Source organism: Prionailurus bengalensis, chromosome B1 (assembly GCF_016509475.1).
Source record: "Prionailurus bengalensis isolate Pbe53 chromosome B1, Fcat_Pben_1.1_paternal_pri, whole genome shotgun sequence".
NCBI lineage: Eukaryota > Metazoa > Chordata > Mammalia > Carnivora > Felidae > Prionailurus > Prionailurus bengalensis.
In genome coordinates, this window is record NC_057344.1 from 35,521,909 (window position 1) to 35,536,235 (window position 14,327).

General features: G+C 46.9%; 2 protein-coding genes across 12 annotated transcripts in view; both read right to left on the reverse strand.

Moving 5' to 3' along the window:
- Window positions 1-11,071, reverse strand: part of SORBS3 (sorbin and SH3 domain containing 3) — a 31,642-nt gene extending 20,571 nt beyond the window's left edge. For 2 of the 6 annotated variants that reach the window (XM_043561870.1, XM_043561861.1), the window contains exon 1: window positions 2,078-2,415. Coding sequence is in view for 2 of the 6 variants with exons in the window: in XM_043561886.1 (XP_043417821.1) it covers window positions 4,147-4,253 (107 nt within the window). In the remaining 4 variants the exon portion in view is untranslated. Of the gene's footprint in view, window positions 1-2,077; window positions 2,417-4,146; window positions 4,302-8,191 lie in introns of those variants that run through there. The other 4 variants (XM_043561886.1, XM_043561895.1, XM_043561878.1 and 1 more) reach the window with 4 other exon arrangements.
- Window positions 11,072-12,773: 1,702 nt separating this feature from the next.
- PPP3CC (protein phosphatase 3 catalytic subunit gamma) overlaps window positions 12,774-14,327 on the reverse strand; it is a 106,537-nt gene continuing 104,983 nt past the window's right edge. For 4 of the 6 annotated variants that reach the window (XM_043561972.1, XM_043561955.1, XM_043561963.1 and 1 more), the window contains one exon: window positions 13,110-13,612. In XM_043561972.1, coding sequence (XP_043417907.1) covers window positions 13,392-13,612 — 221 coding nt within the window. In that variant the 3' untranslated portion in view covers window positions 13,110-13,391. Of the gene's footprint in view, window positions 12,985-13,109; window positions 13,613-14,327 lie in introns of those variants that run through there. The other 2 variants (XM_043561981.1, XM_043561947.1) reach the window with 1 other exon arrangement.

Below are 14,327 nucleotides of genomic sequence, written 5' to 3' on the forward strand. Positions count from 1 at the left end.
AAACCAGCCAGGTGCCCCTATCCTCTAGGCTGTTTTGTTTTGTTTTAACATTTATTCATTTTGAGAGACAAAGCATGAGCAGGGGAGGGGCAGAGAGACAGGGAGACACGGAATCTGAAGCAGTCTCCAGCTGTCAGCACAGAGCCCAACGTGGGACACGAACTCACGAACCGCGAGATCATGACCTGAGCTGAAGTTGGAGTCTTAACCGATTGAGCCACCCAGGTGCCCCTATGCTGTTTTTTGAACAAGTCAAGGAAACTTGACTGATTCCTCCTTTTCTGTCCACATTTAGGGACACGAATCCCTCCTAGGAAAAGTGGAAGATTAAGTAAGGGTGGGGGGAAGTAGCAAAGTCCAAAGATTTAGCCAAGAAACAAGTATCTGATTTCTCGACTCTTCCCTCCACCCTCAGTTCTGCTTGCTGCTGGCTCAACCCCACAGACAGCTGGCATGCTTTAGGGAGAGGCTGAGGATACAGAGAGCTGGGCACACCTGACTGGCCAGCCTAGTTCTTCTGCCTCATGCAAAGGCTTGGTCAGGAGAAGGGGACTCCAGGCACCCAGGAGATGAAGGTGGTCAGGCTGCCCAACAGGGCTGTCCCTCCTCACGTGTGCTGTTGGACTGGACCAGAGCTAGGCCAACCTCCACTGCCGGGGCTGGACCCATTCTGGCCTGTGTGTTCGAGTTAGGCCTGTGTGTGCCTGTGGAGCTTGGGAGCTCGTGAGAAGGGCCAGGGGGCCTTGTGAGGTGCTGTGTTTGTGTGTTGTGGAATGTAAGTGCAGAGCTGGGATTGTGAAGTGTGGGAGGTACTGTGGGGGTGGGACACATGTGAGCATGGGGTGGGGTGGGTACAGAAGGATGTAAGCTGAAGGGTAGCTGTGGGGGGGGGGCTGTGCAGCAGGGGTTCGTAGGGGTAGCACAAGGTCTACAGAGACTAGAGGGGATGAAGATACAATAGGGGGCTGTGATTACATCCTGTGCCCTGTTCCTGCTCAGGCCACAGGGGCTGGAGGGTACCGACAAGCCTGGTGGCAGGTCCCTGTCTCTGTTCTGAGTGGGGATTTCTTCTACCATTTGAAAGACCTACTGGGGACAGTGCTCTTCCTTGCCCATCCCTGGCTGTGGGGGGAGTGAGGGCTGAGGCTGGAGGAGGGGCAGCTCCCCAGCTGGATCCAATTAGGACTCCTACCAAAAGCAAAACATGCAGACACACCCCAGCTCCCGCTGTTCTCCCTCCCCTTGAGGGGGAAATTGAGGCAGGGGAGAGCAGGAGATCCAGAGGCCTGGGGCAGGCTGGGTCCTAGCAGCAGCCCCTCCCTTCCCAGCTGACTGCTTGAAAGCAAGATGCGAGGTCAGCATCTGCAGTCCCAGCCATCAGCTGACCCAGGCCTCCTTCCCCCTCCTGCCGTCCCACCCTGCTGTGCTCAAAGAGAACTGCCCTCTGGTAGGATGGGGAGGACAGGAGGTCGCCCCCTCCCTGCTCCCAGTTTTTCAGGGGTTGCTGATCCTTGGTGGTGTAGCAAGCCACTCCCCAACACTGTTGCCTGTGGCAGGTATCCTCTAGAGATAGGCAGCTGTGGGTGGGGAAGAGTGGGCTGAGTTTTTTCTCTCAGTGGCTGTGCCAGCAGAAACCAAGAAACTCATACGGAGATGGGGGCATGGAGGCACTGGTCCTGCACCTGGCAGAGGACAGAGAGGGTGCCAGGAAACCTCTGGGGTCCTCCCAGAATTCTGGCAGTCCTTCACTCCAAGGGCTGCAAGAGGTGAAGTAGCTCCCTGTTTGTAGTTGACAGACTCCTTTGCAACTCCAAGTACGGACCTGACCTTGGGGGCTTGGCCCTAGGCGTTTTTCCAGGTATTTCCCAGATACAAGTCCACGTGGACAAGGGCAAGTTTTCTCGAATTTCGCCTTTTCTAGATTGAGGAGGGACTTCTTCACCTCTTTCCACCCCAGAGTTGGAGACGAGACTCTAGGGGGAGGGGCACGCTGCCTTGCCTTCGGGTTGGGCACGGGTCCCTCCCCGCCTGCGGGGCCCCCGCCTCCTCGGCGCCCCCTCCCCTTAGCAGCACCTACCTTTCCCAGCAAGCAGGTGGCGCGGACCGAGGACGCCCGGGAGGGCAGGAGCATCTCTGCCCGGCTCCTGCCTGGTGCGGCCGCGGCGGGCTCTCGAGGAGGGAGGGCAGGGAGAAGTCCGGGCTGTGCCACCCGCCCTCGTGACCGGGTCAGGACCGGCTCCGCGAGGCAGGGCGCGGGAGGAGGAAGAGGGGGATCGACCGGGCCGAGGGCACGCGCAGGGAGGGAGGACCGCGACAAGCGCGCGGGCGGGCGGCGCAGTCTGTCTCCCTCCAATCTGGGCCTCTCCAGCCTGCGGGGCGGGGGCTCCGGCCGGCCGGCCGGGGCGTGCGAGTGCCCTCCGTCGGGGAGCGCCGCGGGGACTCTGTGGCCCCCTGCCGAGGGGGCCGGGCCGGCCTCGGGCGGCGCCGGGAGGGGCCGCCGAGGGTCCCTGGGGAGCCCGCTCTGGTTTCCCAGCTGCCTTCCTCGGCCCCCACCGCAGGGCTGGCATCGGGCCGGGGGGGGGGGGGGCGGGGGTGGGGTGGGGGGGTTGGCGAGCGCCACTCAGAGTTTCCAGCGACATTTCCAGCGTGTGGGAAGGCAGCCCTGCACGGCGGAGCCAGGACAGGGGGCAGGAATGATTAAAGGTCCCGGGTCAAGCCAGCAACTGATACCGAGCCAGCAGCCCCGGAGACAGGACCGAGATGCAGACAGGCTGGGGCCGAGATAAGGGCACCCCAACAAGTGGAGTAGCTCAGCGGACCGAGTTAAGGTCCCGCCGCCTCCCTCCCTACTTGGGGAGACAGACTTTGTGCTTTCGTAAGCGCGTGTCCGGGCGTGTGCAAACAAACACACGCACACAGGCGCGCGTGCACCAGCAAATGGGCGGATGCTCACACACGTGCAAGCACCGCCGAGGGCGGTGGCGGGAGGAAATCGGCCTTAGGGAGCGGCCCCCTGGGCGCGCTGCGCCCCTGAAGAGGATGAGGGCGGGGTCCCTTTGGCGGGGATGGGGTTACCAGGGTCTTGGTGTTCCCATACACCGTATTTGTTTTGATTTTGCTGCTTTTCCGCTGTTCCCGAGGCTCTGACACCAGTCCCAAGAGCCCGCGCCCATTGGCTCCCAACCCCTCTGGCCATCCCTTCTTTCCCCTCTCCCACAAGCCTGTGTGTCCCCACAGAGGGTGTAGATTTTACTGCTAATGTAAAGACTGGAGTACTTCTTAGCCCTTAGCTTGTCTCTAGGACCCCAAGCCCCAAAACAACCAAACAGCAAGTAGTTATTGGGCAATTTCAGATCCATTTTGGGAGTAATCAGTAATAAATTATAAAAATAAGAAAACATTTATGTGTACCTATGGGTTTAAGATTGGTGCCCTGGGGCCACCATGCACTTTAGAGTGTTTTCCAAGCACATCGTTCCACTCCAATTTGAGAAGGGAGAGAGAATGGAGAAAGATGAAAAAAAAAATTTTTAATCCCACCATTATTGATGCTATTAGCTTTATCTTTTCTCAATTCAGTTAAAAGCGCTATCCCAGTGTGATGAACCAGCTTGAAACAATATTGCATGTGAAAGAGGAAGGAGGGATGTTTAGGTTGTGGAGAAGCTTGAGAGACAGGCATGCTATGCTGCTAGTTTCCAGTGTTTGCGGGACTGCTGTGGGGAAACAGACCCGCTGCACTAGCAGAAGTGAGACCCTTGGGTGCATACCTGGAAGCAGGCCCAAGGTTTCCAAAGAACTTTTAGAATGATTACAGGGGTTCCAAGCCTACCGATTATGGGGCATCTTTATAAAAGCAATTGCTGGACCGAGCAGGAAGCTGAACGGGTTCACCTTTAAGGCCCCTTCCAACAATCCATGGTTCTCCAGGAAAGCTGAGGGGAGGGAGGGGATGGATAGCCCCACCCACAGAAGACAGCTGCAAGAAAGGAGCATAGGCCTTCTGGGACTTCTTGAGGACAAGCAGCAGGGCATTTTCCTGCCCCTAGAGCCTGGATACTTGCTTACCTACCCTGGGCAGCATCCTCTTGTCTCCCTCAGGGATAAAATATGTGCCCATTTCCCTTGTCAGCAGTCTTTTCCCACCTGTCAGAATCCTTGCGACTAAGAAGGGCCACATCTCGTTCATGTTCTTCCTTGTTCTCCAAAGATGGTGAAGCTGAAGATCTTCCAATTCCAGGAATCCTGGCCATACCCTCTCTCACCAGCAGCGAGCGTCTCTTATTCTCTAGGGCTCTGACCTGGACTCCAAGATAAATATTTAATGTAGACGGTGCAGCTGAGCTGACAAAGGTCCTCACTTCCTGTTTCTCACAAAGGGAGGTAGCCGCCAGGGGCAAGGAGCTGGGGACTGGCTACCAGTTTCATCTCTATGGGAATAGGGAGTCCAGTAAACAGCTTTGTAGGAGGAGGCTGGGTAGGTCCCACTGGAGACCTGAGCCTTTCTCCCCAGTTGCTCTTCTACCTGTCTACTTAGGCCCAGGCTCTACTGGGCTTATCACCTCTCTCAGATCAGAACCTGCTCTGCCCTTGATCCAGTGGAAATTTCTCTCCTTCTGAGCCTTAGGCCATGTGCCTAGACCAAGGAGGAGCTAGAATAGGATCCCTGCAGGTTCCCTGGTGGCCATCCAGCCTCATGGCAAGGAGGATGAGAGATTGGTGGGAGCATAGAGCATAAGGAACCTTGACTGATTCCTCCTTTCCTGCCCACATTTAGGGACAAGAATCCCTCCTAGAAAAAGTGGAAGATTAAGGGTTGGGGGGTGGGGGGGGCGGGAAGTAGCAAAGTCCAAAGATTTAGCCAAGAAACAGGTATCTGATTTCTCGACTCCTCCCTCCACCCTCAGTTCTACTTGCTGCTGGCTCAACCCCACAGACAGCTGGCATGCTTTAGGGAGAGGCTAAGGATAGAGAAGGCTGTCCCAGGTGACAGGCTGTTGTCAACAACAAAAAAATTCTTTTCATCCCAATACACTGTCTCCTCTAGTGACTCCCTTATCTAACAGGGACCTCCCTCCCTGTGACTCTTCCCAGTCTCTGGCACTGCCTTCTGTCAGGGGGCTGCCTCTGCCTTCTCAGAGTCACCTGAGCCATAGTAAACACAGTTACATAACTACTCTGTTTTTCCTAGCTATCTGATCCTGGTTGGGAGTATGCCCCACCCCCACCTGATCCTCCAGCCTGCCACCTTTTGTTCTGTGAATTATCCCATGACACTCATGTCAACAGAGATCTGTCCATGCCCACCACCGTGATTAGCCAAGAGACTCCCAATAGATCTGGCTCTTCACATGCAGCCTCAGGAGAAGAAGGTGGCTCTTCATACAGAAATATGGGTCACTCTGAAAACCAACCTGTGTCACCAAGAGGAAGGATGAGTGGAAAGAGCCCTTAAGTAGCTTTTTATTGTAAGTAAGTGAGCAGAGAGTTCAGTTTTAGTTCTCAAGTGAGGAAAAAGAAGCCAGGGATCCCAGAAGACATACACCTGAAGTCCCGTTTCTTGAGGAGTTTCCTTATCTAGTACTGGGAGTCTGGCATTTGAATGTGGCACTCAGATCCACCCTTGAGCAGCTAAGTGGCTTCCTGGCCCGGTGCCTCAGTCCTTCCACATTAGGCAAAGGAAGGGCATCTGCTATTCCTTCTCTTCTCCTCCACACGGATAAACTCTAGTATATTCTTTGGTTAGGCTTTGAGCAAATTTATTTGTACTCTCAGAAGAGTGTTCTCTTCCTGCCAGGGGAACAAAGCCAGCAGACCAGAGTGGAGTGAAAAAATACCCACCACAGGTCAAATATGGTCAGTGCTGGGGCCCGGCGGCTGGGGCAAGTGAGTGGACCTTCACGGGGATGGAGGAGGCAGCTTCCAGGCCTGCCTTGCACAGATCTCCCCCTAGCACACACAGGATGGAACAGGCGACACCTATTCAGGGTCCTCTGAGTCAGTCCCATTCCAGCCCGAAGGCTGTGAGAGAACTCAGCCCTTTGTCCAACTGTCTAGTCTATATTCAAGGAAGCCTTTACACTGACATCACATCAGAGACTGTTCTCTCTCCCTCCTTTTATAGATGAGTGAACAAGTGTCACGTGCAGATGTGGTGCCTTTGAGAAGAGCTGAGCTGGAGGGACCTCTTTTAGTTCTCAGGAAAGAAAGAGCGAGCAAATGGCTGTCAGCTCTTTAGAAAGCAGGTTTTATAAGGGATGGATAAATAAATGATGACCTCAGAGGGAAAACCCAGCCAAGTTAACTCAGCCACAAAGAAGGGCACACAGACCAGGAGCTGGAAAAGTAGGTCTGCATCAACCTTCTCTCCTAGTGCAGGTAAACTGAGATGAGGAAGACAAGACGGTTGATATGTTGATCAGAGCACAACTTTATGGTGTCCACTGGCCTTCAAAGTAGGACTTTGTCTTCCCACTCCTTGATTCTATGATGAACCTTCCCCTGAACTGCACCAACATTAAAAAGCCTAATTTCCCACTGTTATGAATCTACTAGATCAACATTAGTTTCTTCCTAAAACCTGCAAGTCACAATAGAAAAACCAGAAAGACCATGTAATTACATAAAGCAGGCAGCCAAGTAGGGGTTGAGTCTCCATGTAGTGGGAGGTAAACATGAGTTTGCATTTTAGCTCTTAATTTCCAGTATTTTAAATAATTTTTTTCACAACTCTGGAAATAAGGGCAAACACTGCCTCATTTTACTCAATGTTTAGCTGCGGTATAAGGACATTGCTAAGTCAGGATGCTATTGGGGAATAACGAAGATCCCAAAATGCACACCCAGCTTATTAGAAATCTGGGCTTGTTTTTAGGCCTGTAAACTGCACTGTGGCCCTTGATGTGGCCGTACTTTTGGTAAAACTGTGTTACTTAGGCCTGGCAGGGCCTCAATTTAGACTTTCTGCCTCTACTGCCAGAACTGATAAAACTCCTTCAGATACGTTTTCCTCTGCAAGGGCCCTGGGTGCTTGCCCTACCCTCAATCCTCCATTTATTTTCCCTTCTGAGTCCATAGCACCTCAGGGTAGTTCTACTTTCAAAGGAATCAAAAGGCTGGTCTTACACTTCCTTTTCTTGTTAGTTCAGCTCCACATTCAACGCCTCTCTGGCTCCTTTGACTTTTCCCAAGATGGAACTCATGCCTGTTATTATTAGGATCATATGCAGAGTTATTAAATTACTACAATAAAAAGTATTTTTAATATCTTTTGTAAAGACTACACATTTTCTGGGATGTCTTTCTTCCTTTTCTACAAGCAGTGGCCTCTGCCAGAGAAGCAACAGAAGGAGCTGGAACTTGAATTAGTGGTGGGCAGAGTGCTGGGAAGGAGGCTGGGGCAAGGCAGTGGATTCTGAGTGGGAGAGCACCCTGCAGACACCAAAGCCTGTCTAAAACTAAAGGAAGGGCTGAAGAGGGTGAAGGAAAGAGGTCTTTTTTTTATTGTGATGAGATTCCTTTATCAGAGACCAGACCAGACATCAAACACCAGGCCTTCCCTTGACTTCTGGAATTATTTAATAGATAAGAGCCAAATATAAGTGCCTCTAACAGGAAATAAAGGAAATAAAGACACAGGAAGCCAATAAAGTTATCATTTAATTTTAACAGTGCTTTTTTTTTTTAAAGATGACTTCCAATTTACAATAAAATTTGAACAAATTAATTTCTTGATCACAAAAAAGACTTGTTCACTTCTGCCAATAAATAACTTTTCACCATTTTCTTAAACATAACTGAAAGCAAGAAAAAGCAAGTAATCTCTCAGCAGAAGCACATAATCTATCATTCAGAAGAGCCTTTAAAAAAATGACCATCACCAACTACTCTTATGTCTGACCACCTCAGGAAGCGAAACCAGGATCCTTTCTTAGAAAATGCCTGCTGACATTCCTATTAGGAAAAAACAATATTGGTCACAGTGCACTGAGAAAGGAAAAGGTGCTCATGATGGCATCTTCAAAAAGGTTCTCTGACAGACCAAAAAATGTGTCTTTACTGCCGCAAATCAAAATCTGTGGTAGGCCTCCTTATTACATGCACTTCCACTTTAACATGCAAAACAAAACACAACAAGTTATTTGGAGATAGCTACGTCAAGGAAGTGAAGGGAATCTGGGCAAGAACTTACAGGAAGGCAATGTGCATGGCCCTACTTTAGAGCTGCTTGGAGGGATAGTCCACATCCATGTCCTTGCTTCTTGATCTTAAGCCACCTTGACTTGTCATGAGGGTGTAGAAGAGGAGAACATGCATAACCCTGTCTCAGACAAAGGTGTTATTTAGCCAGTCTGGCCGAGGTTGCTGGGGCGTGAGGCCAAGGCCTCCCAGGAGGGAATATCCTCTCCAGTATCACCTTTACCTTTGTGACTGCATAGATGAAGGCAGCTAACCCTGGCCCCATTCACTCTGGCTGGCTAGACATAGGCAGGGCAGGTCACAAGTCTCAGAGTAACACAGGTTACCTCTTTCACACCCTGTCAATGGCACAAAGCTTTACTGTTAACGCAGTTCTCTGTACAACTCAAGAATAACAACCCTGTTTTTCGACTACACAGCTTTCTTCCCCTACATACACATCTGCTCTCTCTTCAGGCTTTCCTATGAGCATTTGATCACAGCAGTGCCGAAGAGGGGCTGTGGCAACACTGCTTTGGAACTACCCTCCAGGTCATCCAGACCCTCCTCCAGCTCTTGCTGGGGGCCCCCAGGCTGCCCTTTACTCCCTCTTATAGCAGACTTCAGGAAAGCTGTGGACCAGGTGCCAGACAAGGTGGTATCTATCCATCATTATAACCACAAATGATTTAGGAAATTGGAGCCTCATGCCCACAACTGGGGCTTTGGGTTCACCTTTCCCCTGAAATCATTTCTGCCTACATATGAAAAACTGAATAATGCTCTGAAAAAAAACTTGGGTTCCACTGTTACTATAACAACTATAATAAATAGTGGGGATTCTAGAATGATATCTTAACAAGTCTTTATGGGTTCAGGAATACTTTTCAATAGAAAAACTGGAGGAAAAAAACTGGTAATACAAAGAAAAACTATAAATTAGTCAACCTGGGGCAAGCTCTTCCTAATTATTTTAACTTAAACGGTTAATTCTCAAGAACTTCAATTTTATATTTATAGATAAAGCATGGTCAAAAATTCTGGAGATCAGCTACAATATGTACATAAAACAAAGGAGGGTGGAGGGAAGTGATTTTAGCCTTGCTCCTTCAGAGAGGCTGGAGAAGACCCATGAGTAATGACCATGAGCAGTAAGCCCAGCTGTGTGTCATGTAAGCATGGTTTGTAATGTTCTTACAAAGGGCAGCTGCTTCAAACTTGGTTTTAAAATTACTTAGAAGAGGATCTGTGAGACAATGACAAGGCTGAAAGGGCCCCAAAGTTACCTAATTTTAAAAACTCCCACCCTTGCTCCTTAATAATATTAAATAATAATATTCTGTTGACAAAACAAATAAAAGGATTTTTCTTTTCCTATTTTGAACAGTATCAGGAAGTCATACCTAAGTTATTAGGATAAGAAATCAACTCTTTGTTATTGACAGGAACTTGTTTCATTGAACCGCAACTGTTGCGTAGAAACAGAAAAGGCAATATAAATGTAGATAAAATTTACCAATGTTCCTGGAGGGCCTGATTTTCTATCTCTAGGCAAGAAGCCAGATCAAGCCCATCAGAGAGTGACAAGCAATTTTCACTCTGCTGGTCAATATCTAGTCACAAAAGGCCAGCAGACCAGCAATGTCAGACCCATAACCACGTGTTTGCCTTGAGGTTTTAAAAGAAACTGAGGCGGCGTTTTAGTATTCCATTAAACACACACACCCCTTGGCTTATGGGGGGGGGGGGTTGCTCTTAAATATGTATGGATGTATGTTCTAAACTTGTGTTAGATGAGTTTTTAAATTTTTATTAAAAAAAAACGGTCACCTGATCGATTTGAAATTTCATATGATGCAGACGTAAACACAAATGGAAAAACTGGTCCTTGGGAAGTGTCATTTTTAAAATGATATTTCAGTAAAGTATATAAAAGAGTCCTCCAACATGTCTAGGGAACTGATGTAAGAAGTGTTGTTTTTTTTCCCCAGATAAAAGAAGTTGAAGAAAATAAGGTCCCTAAGGACCTTAAAGTAAAAGAGAACAAGAGAAAAGTATTTTTAGTATCTTTAGAACCCGCAGGGGTATGATTTACTATAATAGAAGAGGCTTTGAAAATGGGAATACTGCAGAGCTCTGACAGCAGTGAAAATGTTTGTTTGAAATGATGGCCTTAGGCAAACCCAGAACAGGCAGCCAGCCATCTTGGGAGCTACTGTTTAGATGAAAACATTCGAAAATATGTTAAAACCCTCCAACGAAGTCTAAAGTGAAGAACAAGTCCTGTTACCACAATATATATATCCATATATATATATATACTTCCCCAAGGCACATGCCTTCTAAACCATCTTGAGTCACAGGTGTAAATACATATATAGACTGACAGTCTCACTTTCAGAAGCTGTGTGTATTACACAGAGACACGTTTACCACACAACTTTCTCAACTGCTGAAACACACACCCCAGCTTTCTACAGAACATAAGAAATACCTTTATCTTTAGAATTCAACAAAATTTGAATTTTCAAACCTAACTTCCTTGTTGCTTTATTTTCAACTCACTCTGATTTTCTTGAATCATGACTTCTTACCCCTCTGGCTGATCCCTCAACAGCTCCCAGGGTACCTGTAAAATACATCCTCCCCCCCGCCCCATCTTTTTTTTTTTTCTTTTAAGTATAGTCTATACACGTTACATCTCAGGTGTACAACTCAGTGATTTGTCAAGTTGATACATTATGCTATATTTACCACAACTGTAGCTACCATGTGTCCTGTTACATCGTTATTATAGTATCACTGATGGTATTCTTTATGCTGTGCCTTCTATTCTCATGATTTACTCATTCTATAACTGGAGGCCTGTATCTCCCCCTCACCCATTTTGCACCCCCTCCCCCACCGTGCCCTCTGGCAACCCTCAGTTTGTTCTCTGTATGTGTAGGTCTTTTGCCGTCCTCTATCAAGGAAACTTGCTTTACTGTAAAGCTTGTTTTTTTTTTTTTTTTTTTTTTTTTTTTAATTTTTTTTTCAACGTTTATTTATTTTTGGGACAGAGAGAGACAGAGCATGAACGGGGGAGGGGCAGAGAGAGAGGGAGACACAGAATCGGAAACAGGCTCCAGGCTCTGAGCCATCAGCCCAGAGCCCGATGCGGGGCTCGAACTCACAGACCGCAAGATCGTGACCTGGCTGAAGTCGGACGCTTAACCGACTGCGCCACCCAGGCGCCCCTGTAAAGCTTGTTTTTGAGAAGATAATGAAGACATTTCTAAATAATCATCCTTTTTACTAGTACAGTATCTTTTGCTTGTAAGGATTTGTAGTAACTATTTCACTACTTACTTGCTGACTGAAGCCCTTAAGAGTGGTTTCTACCTGTGGATTATATATGTGTAACAATAGCCTCAGCTAGAAGAAAAGGAGAAAGGGGTAAGGGATTCCCATCCATCAACTGTCATGTGGACTGACCTTCTTATTAGGTGAGATTTCCAAAACAGTGTCCCTTCTAGAGTGGGACTCGGGGAGGGAGGAGTACGAGGCTATGCAGATAATGAATTCCCTCTTTGAATATAAAGAAATGACGATTGGTAAAGGAAACTATTCAAGACTTTGTCTCCCTCCTTTCACAGGTTTTACTCACAACCTAGTAAGAGGTCTTTTATCTCCTTCCCCCATATCCTTCCTATCTTTTTTTTATTAACAGAGTAATCCATGCCGCCAGATCCCAAGCCCCAACATGCTTTCTCTCTCATAAACTGGGAACTGTTATTAGCAAAAGGTATAGGGAAACATCGATACACGGGCTAAATCCTCATTCTTCTAGTGAAATTGTGGGTTTTTCTTTGAAAAAGGTTTCTGGTGTCCTTTAAGCTTACAACATCAAGTACTACTGTCTGAGATGCTTGCTTCAATGCTGGACTCCTACATGCCAAATGATATTAAGAGCTGTGTAAATATGCACTTTGGTGTAGTATTGCCCAGACACGGACATTCACTGCAAAGCTGACAAATGAGCATTACAACATGGTACCTGTCACCAGGCTAAACCAAAAATGGGAGCCCAAGGATCACCAAAATTTCTTTCACTCACTGGTTGTTGAGAAGACTATTCAAACACTGTATCTGAACACTTGTTTTTGTTGATGGAGATTGACATACAGTTCAACCTAATGAGTGTGTAAGGTGGAGAAACATCCCAGTAACCGATATAGAAAATAGGAAATCCTCACTTGTCCAATGTCCTTTAGCAAGACTCCCAATTCATAAGGGGATCATTCTACCCTAGTCAGTTTCCTTTACCCCAGTTGGTTTTTAAAATGCTGACACAGGAATATAAGGACAATGGGGAGAACAGACGCAATAGCTGATACAATCGCACAGAAGGACACAAATACCTCTTATTTTTGAAAGTTCTACGGAGGACATTTATAAAATATTTAGAAATGTAGCTTCCTTTGCAGTTGGGTAAATTGCCTGGGCTTCAGAAATGAAAGCAAAAGGATTTGGGATAAGAAACCTCCAAAATTCTAAGGGAAGTTTAAACCAACCATGCCCATGGTTGGAAGAACAGGTTTTGAATAATTCTAAGAAAATCTCTCATTGCTTTTTATTTTGTCTTACTAGAACATATTAAAAGGAATTGAGAGTCCAGAAGAAAGTAGGTTATATGGAAAACATTCTCCTTGGCCCTCAAAATCACTGGGTTTGGGTTATTCACTGAGAAGTTTGACTATAATCAAGTTTTCCATAAGAAGAGTAGTTTTAGCCAGTGAAATCCAAGCCATCTTCTTCAACAGTACCCTGTAGAAAGGGAAAAGAAAAAAACCCTCTTATGTTTGAAAAACTATTATTAGTCTGAAATGAAAGCTATCACCTTCCAAAAGAACAGGAGAAAAGGCTGGCTAGTTCAAGTCAGAAGCCCAGTGTGGAGGTTTCCAAGGCCCTTTTATTAGGGGAAGGTCCCCTGTGTAGCACAAGACTTCACATATGTATCAGACAATCAGATCAGTTCCTAAAAATTAGGAAGAAAAGGGAAAAACAAAACAGATGCACTTTTTATATATATTAAACATAAATTAAAAACAATTTATAAAATGGTCACCTTTCTTACAGCATAAATGCTAAGTGTATATGAATGCACCTCCAGGTTTAAGTTGTTGAAGTTGTTTTTGTTTTGTTTTCCAATAATAAATAAATAAAATTTGTTCTTAAGTTTTCGATACACCTGTGTCACAGCAGGGCTCTGTGTCATTGTTGGCTCTTCTCCCCCTGTCGCTCCTGTGCGCAGCGCTGGGCTGTGCCGGCAGTCTCACTGGCCCGTCAGGGTACTGGCTGTCTTTTCGGGGTGGCATCCGTTCGTTAATTCGGTCCAGTCCTCGGGCTTCTTCAAAACTCCGGATCCTGTGCTGAAGCGAAAACCCTCTGATGGCTACAGGAAAACAGGAAAGGGAGGAGCTCAGTTAGACAGCAAAGCAACAAGCTTAAAGCATGCTAGCACACAGCAACCTCCTAGAGAGTACCATACAGGGTTGGAGCAGACGTCTGGTGAAGGCAATATTTGATCTGAATCAGACTTGTCTGAAGCTACTGCTTCCTTAAGGCTCAGAGGGCAGCTGACACTGTGGAAGTACTTTTCACAGAAGCTCTATGTAATTAATCATGGCAGAAGCATGCCTGACAAATGGCTAAGAGGTTCGTTCCCAACCGTAACACATTTGAGAGTTTCTTATGGGCCTAAAACATGCTGAGTGTCAGAAAAAAAGGCAATGCTAGAATAACAGAACAAGTTAAACAGAGTAGTTAACTTTAGCACAAACACCATATTGGCCACAAAAAAAGTACCAATAAGAGCTCATCTTTTTGTTTAGAAGGACAGCTTTTTGTCTTGCACAACCAGGAGCTGAATGTAAGTTAAAAGCCATCTGAAAAAGAGCTTCTGGAGATCTTTCTAATTGAATTTTTGTATCACCAAGGGAAGGCCTTCCCATTTTCAATCACCTTAACAGAACAATTAAATTTATAACACATGTTTATCAATTCCAATGATTTTCACCATCAGATTCATAGATGATTTGTTACTTGAAACTTGTTTTCTTAGAAACAAAGATGATTTAGCCTGACTGCCTTAGTGCAACCTCAGAAAT